The sequence below is a fragment of the Ammodytes marinus genome, assembly GCF_949987685.1.
Source record: "Ammodytes marinus genome assembly, chromosome: 11".
Lineage (NCBI taxonomy): Eukaryota > Metazoa > Chordata > Actinopteri > Uranoscopiformes > Ammodytidae > Ammodytes > Ammodytes marinus.
Window position 1 is genome coordinate 557,773 of NC_137215.1, and position 10,274 is coordinate 568,046.

Sequence of the window (10,274 nt, forward strand, 5' to 3'; positions counted from 1 at the left end):
AGAGATTTGGTGCATAAAAACTAAAAGCTGCTTCTCCTTGTTTAGTCCTAACTCTGGGGACTGTAAGTAGACCTGTCCCAGACGACCTAAGGGCTCTGGACGGCTCATAACGCATCAGCAGAGATGGTCTTGACAGGCTAAACTCTTATGTGGTTTTATAAGTTTGTTGTTAATGAATAAGTGGTTAAAGTTGTGTAGCATTCTGTACTGTGACCTCAGCTCTCACGGTGTTAATATTTGGCCTTTGGATCGGTGTTCTGCTCATGTGCACAGTTCAGCTTTTATTGTTCAGGTCAAGAGAGTGAATGACACAGTTGTACTAAGAAGATTATTGTCTTTTCGTAAATTACCTCAACGTACGCCGCTGCTGCTTTCCTAGTGTGTCTCAGTGGTAAATGTCAACACAAGAGCTGTCACTGAATTCTATTTTTCAACACAGACACTGAGCCATTTGCTATACTATTTGTCAATCAGAGAAGGTGATTGGAATAAAGTTGGACACAATGGTAGAGATGGTGGGCACCGTAGATGTAGGGGAGAACGGGGTAATATGTCACATATTACCCCGTTCTCCCCTACATCTCACACGGGTTGGTTGTCACAATCGTTATATCTCGGAACCAGAAGGCGCTGTCTGTGAAATTTTGGTGTGTATATATCCAGAATTGGGATCAGAGGTCACCTACAAAAGTGAGGGGTGCACATTTCAAGCCAACACCTTAAGCTTCAATTTAATGTAGGAATGACTATTGAAAGATGTTTAGGTGATGAGCAATTCTCACTAGAGTAAAAAGTGTGCCTACTTACCCCGTTCTCCCCTAATAGCAGCCACCACTAGTTTTACTACTAACACCCTCCTGTCCGGTGCCGGGGATCAAACCAGCGACCTCATGGTTACTGTGTGGTCGGCCGCTTTTTCCTCTAGGACATCCTACCAACCCACGATGGCAGGGTAGGGGTTTGTTTTGGTCCGTTAGCGCTACTGTTAGTGTAGAGGCCAAGCCCAAGCTTTAAGCCCCGAGATACTGTACCGCGGAATACCTTCTTGACGCATATTTCCTTGGTTGTTATGAATGAGAGTCAGAGTCGTATTTGCAATTAAAACCATCCGTTCGGTTTATTCTTCTTTCAAGTGATTACAAACATATTCCTTTTGCTGCAGCCAAGTTGTATGGCGTTGCTACGTGACTGAGTGTATGGTCAAAAACCGTTTGTCTTCCGGGTAGCAAACTGCGGAACCACAGATTGGTTCCTACTTATATAGACCCCTGATTGGCTCTTACAGTTAGGTTTCAATGTTTCCAGGGCGACCTAGCTTTACTACAACATTACTACGCTGTGTGAAGGAGAATCAATATTCTGAACACAAACATGAGTATCCAGTTTGGTTTGTGCTCTTGCCGTTCAGGTTGTTGTTGTTGTAAAGGGATTGAAATACAAACCTGGTGTTGGGTTTCAGGTGTTTGGTTTGACGCCGTGTCTGTGCACGATGGATTCAGCAACTCTCCTCTGTTCAGTGTTAAAGGTGGAGTCAGTGATTCTGGAGAACGCTTGTTTACAAAATCACTTTTTTATTAAGATCAGTGAATATCTCCTCATGATCTACTACCTGTCTGTACTGTGTGTGCGCTGCAAAATGCACAGTTCATGCACAGCCTAGGCTCTGTAAATGGCATGTTGCTTGCTACAGAGGCACATTTGTTTACATACCAGTTTACAGAGCCTAGGCTGCGTATAAACACTGGAGTTATATACACGGGTAGCAGATCGTAAGGAGATATTCACTGATTTTGACATAGTGATTTTGACAACAAACATTCTCCATATTCACTGACTCCACCTTTTAAAACACTGGTTAGTACTTAATAATTAGAAACTTAGTTAGACCTTAAAGCCTACTTCACCGGTGGAAATATGAAGGTGTATTGAACTCTGAGATCCTATGTAGTATGAATGTGCAAAATATTCAGAAATCGGTTCATCCTAGCCTGAGAAAAGGCAGAAAGAGTGTTTTATGGTCTCACTGTAGGGTTAGACAGGATCTCAGAGTTCAATACACCTTCATATTCCCACTGGTGAAGTAGGCCTTTAAGAAGTGAGAAGTTTATCAGGTGAGCGTCCTCCAAGCTGCTTTTCCTCATCTATTAATAGACTCATCAAACTGATCCTGCACCATGTTGGCTGTCGGCCGAACACATGAATGGACATGTAGTTACTGTGAGGTTTGGCCAGACCAGTGAGGACCAGAATAGCAGATTATTTGTTTATTTACAGATGGGCGACAAACGTAAATACAACCCAAGAACCGGTGTGTGGTGCTGTTGTGGTTTCACCAAGAGCTTTTCAGAACAACATGGATTCTCTCATCCTGCAGAATTATACTGGAGGGATAATAAACAGCGTTCTTTCAAAGGATATTTGGTGTTTTGATGATAACATTGCTCTGAAGTAGTTTTTAAAAAGTGAAAGGACCCCTGGAATCTCCTCACTCACCACTGAAACACCATAGAACATGAAGGGCCTCTTGAAAATAGTATACCTTGTTAAACGGATACCGGCCCATGCCTACCCCACCTACCAACACCTACTATATTCTAAAAACTCTTACAACTGATTCAAAACACACTCAACATTAACATGGACTGAAGCAGTTAGAAGAGCCTGGACTTGGGTAGGAGTAAGCTGAAGATTTAGATTTTTATTTTAGTTTCTTATTCTGTGTTATGACGTGTGAATGCTGTGTGTCAGGGAAAGGGTGTGGGAGTTGAATATGAATATGTTTGGAGATGATAAACTGTGTTATATTAACTTTGTTTTAATTCTTACTAACATTATTTCTGCTTCCTTTTGCAGGATGAGCGGACGGACGACAGACTCCGTAGTCCAGTTCAAGCTGTGACCGTCAGCAAACAGTTTTGACACTTATCTCTGTACCACAAAGTCAGGGGACACTTTGCAAACATAACAAAGTTCCACAGAAGAAAAGCCAGATCAAGAAAACTAAGTATCTAAGGTGCCACAATGTCTCAGGCAAGTAAAATCCTACACCTGTACGTTGAGGTGAGGTCCGTAGCCGAGGACGAGGACAATGTTTCGGAGGGAAGAGATGACGGTAGGAGCAGTCGTTCTTTGCTCCAGTGCCCGGACGTTCTTCCTATCTCCCAGAGAAGCTCAAACCGGTCCAGCCCAAACCGCAGTCCGGATCTTTCCCCGGCTTCTGTGCACAGGGCCAGAATCGGCAGCCAAAGCTTACCTTCCTCTAAGTCCTCCTCAAGGCACTCTGTCAGCTTCCAACTCCAAAACCCCGATGCTACAGGGTCTCCCACGCAAGTCCACCGGCAAGATATGTTATATGACAGTTTTGGGGATTTGCTTCAAGCCCTTGTACCGGAATTAACGAATCCAGGCCAGCATTCGCCAGTTTCACTCGGACGAAAAAATTCCTCCGACAGAAATTTGTACCAAGGAAGGGCGCCTATGTCTCCGTCCTCAACATCAACAACTTTACCTTCCACACCGACCAGCAGCCGAAGATCTTATGACCCGCGAGAAACGATGGATGAGCACGGGAGGACTTCTGTGGTGACTTACGGCTACATAGAGAAAGCTGACGTTCACAGCATGGGCGGCCGCCGTGCCCCCGTGTGCCAGAGTGAGCCGGTCAATCCTTCCAACAGAATGGACTTCCAGAAACAGCAGCATTTACAGAAGAGGTTTAGCGATCCGGTTTGGTCGAATAATCAGCAGCCGAGGCAGTGCGATCCTTACCGCACTCCCCACCACTACCCATCACCTAACCAGTCGCCTTACAAGCAAAGACCTACTACCTTGGACCCCATTGGCAGAGAAGCAACTTATAGGGCTTTGGAGGAGTTCGGATCCCCGGATTTAAGGCGCAAATTTTCTGGTTATAACAGCCCGGAGTGTGGCAGCCCGACTCTCCCACGACACTACCACTACACGGGTTGCAGGTCCTGGGCTGGGTCCCCTGTTCTACCACGCAGCACCGTAACTTTGCCCAACAAGGCGAACCCGAACTTCCATGAGTCGGACAGGGGCGTCTACCGTAGTCTAGTGAACGGAATACCCAGAAGTCCAGCATCCGATCGCCTGTCTGCCCACACTGGATACTCGCCTTCAACATCGAGTTATCGCTCTCACGCTCTGCCACAAAGTCCGCAAAGGCCGTGGACTGGTCAGGAGAGCCCTACGTTGTCTCATGGTCCGACCCATAGCCCAAACAGGCCTTATGTGGGAGAGGAAAGCCCTAAATTGTCCCAGGGCTTGTCCCATAGCCAACAAAGGCCTTATGTGGGAGAGGAAAGCCCTAAATTGTCCCAGGGCTTGTCCCATAGCCAACAAAGGCCTTATGTGGGAGAGGAAAGCCCTAAATTGTCCCAGGGCTTGTCCCATAGCCATCAGAGACATTATACAAGTGATGAGAGCTCTAAGTTATCCCATGTTCCGACTCAAAGCCATCAAAGGCGTTTTAGAAGTGATGAGAGTCCCACGTTGTCCCATTGTCGTTCCCAGAGCCCTCAAAGGCCATGGACTGGTCAGGAAAGCCCTAATTTGTCTCATGGTCCGCCCCAAAACCATCAAAGGCCTTTGGTGGGAGAGGAAAGCCCCAAATTGTCCCAGGGCGCTTCCCATAGCCAGCAAAGGCATTATACAAGTGATGAGAGCCCTAAGTTATCCCATTGTCGTTCCCAAAGCCCTCAAAGGCCATGGACTGGTCAGGAAAGCCCCAAATTGTCTCATGGTCCGCCCCAAAACCATCAAAAGCATTATACAAGCGTTGAGAGCCCCAAATTGTCCCATTGTCGGTCCCAGAGCCCTCAAAGGCCGTTGACTGGTGACGTGGGCCCAAGGTTGTCCAGCAAATTTCACCCCCCTTTGCCTGCGGGGAGGCCCACAGACATCCAGCATGAGATCCCCGTTAGCGAACCCCTCACCAGCAACCACTCCATGACCAGTGGGACCCCCCAACATAGTGTTAACAGCAGCTGTAGTAGCTATAGCGCTAACCCACCCAACACCAGCCATAATGCTAAAGACAGTACACACTACACTGCTATTGAGAACGCCAATTTATCCAGCAAGATTTACCACAACTCGTCTCGCAGCAGTAGTATCATCAGTGACACAGCCAGCCCGACCAATAGCAGGAAAAGCATAATCTATTCATCCCCAAATGCTAAAATTGCCGGTAAGTTAGCTGTGGAAGCTACCAAACTATCCAGCATTTTTGCAGACAGACGGACTCCTTCTCCGACACCTTCTCAAGCAGAATCGTTTAGATCAGAGAGTCCCAGGGCAGCAGGAGGGTTACTCCTCAAGGAATGCCAACCGTATGCAACTCTTCACGGGCAGATTTCACCCGATTTCCTGCACGATGGATGGAAAACGGACAAAGCAATACCTCACACCAGACCGGGCCTATCTTTGTCTTTACCAGCCTCTCCAGCATTGCCTGCTAAGTTGCACCGTGCGGCAATCACGTCGCAATCACCAATCCTGGACCCGCGACACAGACAAAGTTTATCACCAAATAAGGAAACGCCGAGCTACAAGTCTACGCTTCACCGCTACGCACCGCCGCAATACGCCGGCGATCGCAAAGCGCCCGCTATGGAGCTGAAGCAATACGATCACCTGTTTGATAGATCGCCACGGGACAGCCCCGAACTCTCCAAGAGACTTCTCACTACGGAGACACTGCCCGCGAGCTGGACGTCCAGGCATCGGGACTGGGCGGATAGGGACGAGTTCTGTGAAGAAAAAAATAACTTACGGTCAACATCTCCGGTTAAATCGTTAAGCGAAGAGGAGTGCCAGAGGATATTCGGAGGGGAGAAAAGCGTGGATGTGTCGGTGGGGCAAAGCTACGAAAGGCCGGTAACAGGCGTAAATAAGGACCAGAAGGAGGAGGGTGTTGCAGGGATGTCTTCGCAGAGTTCCAGTGGGGTCACGGGCAGTTTGGTGGACAGTTCTCAGACGGACAGAATCGACAGTTTGTCCCCGGAGACGTCGAGTCAGTCGAGCCACGACACGGCAGACACCGGCTCAGGGATGCAGGTCGGCTGGGAGGGGATGGGGGGCGGGGGTTTGGGTGAATGTATTAGTGCGGAACAAATAGTTTTTTTTAAACAATATATTTATCAACACAGAATAAATGAAATATTAAATTTCAGTGCGGAACAAATAGTTTTTTTTAAACAATATATTTATCAACACAGAATAAATGAAATATTAAATTGCATGACGGTGCAACGTGCATCGAAACTTTTCCCAATTTTTTTTGTTGTTGCATTTAATTGAATCGAGTAAAGTAGGATATAAATATGCAAAAGTTCAAAGTTGTAGATTATTACTGTAGAAACACATTATTTCACCACTCCGTCATCTTTCCTCATACAGTCGGACGGCAGCTAAATAAATATTAAATTACATGAAAGGTGAAGGTGCATCGAAACTCTTCTCCAAACTTAAGCATTCAATCTAATGAAAGTTTAGTTGGGTGCAGAAAATTCATTAGAGGGGGCACCTTTAGCTCAGTCGGTAAGGCGTCCCCGGGCCGGGCCCAGCAGCAGACCCGGGGTCGATTCCCGCCTGCGGTCGTCCTCTGCTTGTCACTCCCCTCTCTGCCCCATTTCACCTCTGTCTCTCTGCACTATCAATAAAGCATAAAAATGCCAAAAAAATATCTTGAAAAAATAAGAAAATTCATTAGAGAAAAACATGGAGTGAAGTAGGTGTTTCCAAAAAATGCAAAAGTACAAAAATGTTTTAAACCAGTTGTAGATTATTGTGTAAATAAATAAACAGATTATTTCATCACATGTTCTTCTCTCCCCCTTGCAGTCGGACGGCGGCTCGGCGACTCCGTCAGCGCGACAGCAGAAGATCGCTCAGGCAAAGTGGGACTTTCTGTTTGGAGTCTCGACAGAGGAGAGGCGCTGCACTAAAGGTATTCTGTTCAATCTGTTACAGACAATAAGAACTTATCTTTAGGGATGGCTGTGGGGAAGTGTGTAGGGCGGTAGTCCACTGTCACATGTCCAAGTGTCCCTGGGCAAAGAGACACTGAACCCTAAATGTCTCCTGATAGTTAGCTTGCACCCTGCGTGGTAGCTGCTGCTGTTGCTATCGGTGTATGAATGTGTGTGTGAATGGGTGAGTGTGTACAAAACAATGTAAAGCGCTTTGGGTCTGTGAAAAACCAGCCGTTATGAATTGAGCTCAGATAAACCCCAATCAAGCCTAAATGCATTGAGGTTCAGTCATGTTATTGGCTGATTATAAATCTGCATTCAAGGTGGAGTCAGTGATTCTGGAGAATACTTTTTGTCAAAATCAGTGAATATATCCTTACGATCCACAACCTCTCCGTACCTGTGTGTGTGTGTGTGTGTGTCTCAGTTTGTGTGTGTGTGTGTGTATATTTGTGTGTGTTTGTCTCAGTGTATATGATAGTGCGTCAGTCTATATGTGTCAATGTGCATTTGTCTACATGTGTGTGTCTCAGCATGGTGTGTGTGTGTGTGTGTGTGTGTGTGTGTGTGTGTGTGTGTGTGTGTGTGTGTGTGTGTGTGTGTGTGTGTGTGTGTGTGTGTGTGTGTGTGTGTGTGTGTGTGTGTGCGTGTGCGTGTGCTGAAAAAAAATATTTTTTATGAGTAGTAGCACAACACTGGTTTGTTATAGTCAGTAGTTAGTGATGTTTTTTTCACATTAAACAGCTCCAGAAGACCACTCCAAATGTTCAGTGTCTCTCGTTTTACTATTTATATGTTATGTTTGAGTAGAATGAACATTTTGATTTTATAATATAAACTACTGACAACATTTCTACCAAATTCACAATAAAAATATTGTCATTAAAGAGTATTTTCATTAAGTAATGTAGAGATGAAGATTGAAGACAAATCCAGACTGGTCTTTTCATGTTTTCCGGGGCTGTATTTAATTATTTTACGACACAGTCAAATCAAGCAAGCAAACACCTGCGTAGTTAGTGTTGTTGTTTATTTTTCTATATATTTTTTAGTATTAGTATTAGCAGTATTTTTTATTTATTTTACAGCACACTCAAGGCAAGGCAAGTTTATTCCTATAGCACAATTCAGACACAAGGCCACTCAAAGTGCTTTACAGGGGCAAGATTAGAATACATAAAACACATTATAAAACATTTAAAGCGAATAAAAGAAGCAAATAAAAAAAAAAATTGCAGGTTAAAATGGAAACAAAAAAGTCTTCAGACTCGATTTAAAAGAGCTGAGAGTTGCAGCAGACCCCACACTCAAACAATCAAGCACCTGCGTAGTTAGTTTCGTTGACAGTAGGCCACTGTGTCTTTCCTGTTGTATTATCTCATCTCGTTGTGTGTGTGTGTGTGTGTGTGTGTGTGTGTGTGTGTGTGTGTGTGTGTGTGTGTGTGTGTGTGTGTGTGTGTGTGTGTGTGTGTGTGTGTGTGTGTGTGTGTGTGTGTGTGTGTGTGTGTGTGTGTGTGTGTGTCTCGTATTGTGTTCTGTGATTCACTGAAGTAAACACTCTGCTGCAGGAGCTTCTAGTCTGGTCTTAATCCCATTAGCAGAAGATTAGCGTCAGCTAGGAAACGTCTCACACTCTCTGCAACTCTACAAGCGTTACTACACAAACACTACGCGCTTTAGACACACACACACACACACAAAGAGAGAGAGAGACACACACACAGACACACAAAGAGAGAGAGACACACACACACACACACACACACACACAAACAAAGAGAGAGAGAGAGACACACACACACACAAAGCGAGAGAGAGAGAGACACACACACAGACACACAAAGAGAGAGAGACACACACACACACACAGACACACAAAGAGAGAGAGAGAGAGACACACACACACAGACAGACACACACCAGCTTTACTACACAACCGCTACACACGCCACGGTCTTTATTTAGCACCTAGATTATTTTAATTAACAGTGTCTGTGGGAATGTGTGAGGCCCATATCGTACTCCAAAGTCCAAAACAAATGAACTAATTGACATTTCCTTAGTTTACTACATATTGTAAATAATGTTCCTCATATCGCACTTTTCAAATTATTTAATTTTTTTTAAGATATTTTTTTGGCATTTTTAAGCTTTATTGATATTGTAGAGACAGAGGTGAAATGGGGCAGAGAGGGGAGTGACATGCAGAGAACGACCGCGGGCTGGAATCGAACCCGGGTCCGCTGCTGGCCGAGGCCCATGGGGGGGGGGGTACGCCCTACCAACTGAGCTAAGGGCGCCCCATTATTTATTTACTTTTTTAAATGCAATCTTATATACACTGTTTAGTTTTGCACTGTTTAGAATTAGTATTTTTTGTAAATATTACTCATTTTATTTTACCGATTTTATTCTTTTGTTCTTATTTCACCACACACACACACACACACACACACACACACACACACACACACACACACACACACACACACACACACACACACACACACACACACACCGTGGGTCGGAGACAAATGCAATTTCGATTCCCCCGTATGTCTGGTTCATATTTTGCATTTGACAATAAAGCGACTTTGACTTTTTTGCATTTACAAAGCATTACCTAACTGTTAATAACTGCTTAATAAACATAAACTAAGCTTTAACGACCTGTTAGCCTAGTTTATAGTTAACGAAGCATTGACTAACCGTAAATACCTAAACATTTACACTTATGGGGGTCGGCCAATGATCCAAGGGTTGGAGGTTCAATTCCCGCCCTGCCACTTGTGTCATGGTTGCTGTGTCGTTGGGCAAGACACTTCACCCACCTTGCCTCATGTGAATGTCGATAGTTAGCTGCTGCTATCGGTGTATGAATGTGTGTGTGAATGGTAACGTGGGAATGGGAACAGGTCTCCCTTGAAAAAGAGTCTCCGGTCTCAATGGGATTTACCTGGAGAAATAAAGGTTAAGAAAAAGAAAAAGTTAATTAATCTACCCTTATTGTAAAGTGTTCCCAAAAAAATAAAATAAAAATGGGCTGCTCCGGTGGTGTAGTGGATAGAGCGTGTACCATATTGGCTCCGGCCTTCGTTGCAGTGGTCGCGGGTTCAAATCTGACCCGTGGACCTTTACTGCAGGTCATCCCCCCTCTCTCTGTCTCTCTCTCTGTCTCCCCATTTCAACTCTGTACTGTCTAATAAAGCTTGAAAATGCCAAAAATAAATCTTAAAAATAAATAAATAGAATAAAAACATTATTTTCTGTTGCAGAGGC

General features: G+C 44.8%; 1 protein-coding gene across 1 annotated transcript in view; it reads right to left on the reverse strand.

Annotated features, from left to right (window-relative positions):
* Positions 1-2,563, reverse strand: part of syndig1 (synapse differentiation inducing 1) — a gene marked incomplete at both ends in the record, with an annotated part of 24,524 nt that extends 21,961 nt beyond the window's left edge. The window contains one exon of the mRNA XM_080036767.1: positions 2,540-2,563. Coding sequence (XP_079892893.1) covers positions 2,540-2,563 — 24 coding nt within the window. The remainder of the gene's footprint in view (positions 1-2,539) is intronic.
* Positions 2,564-10,274: the final 7,711 nt, after the last annotated feature.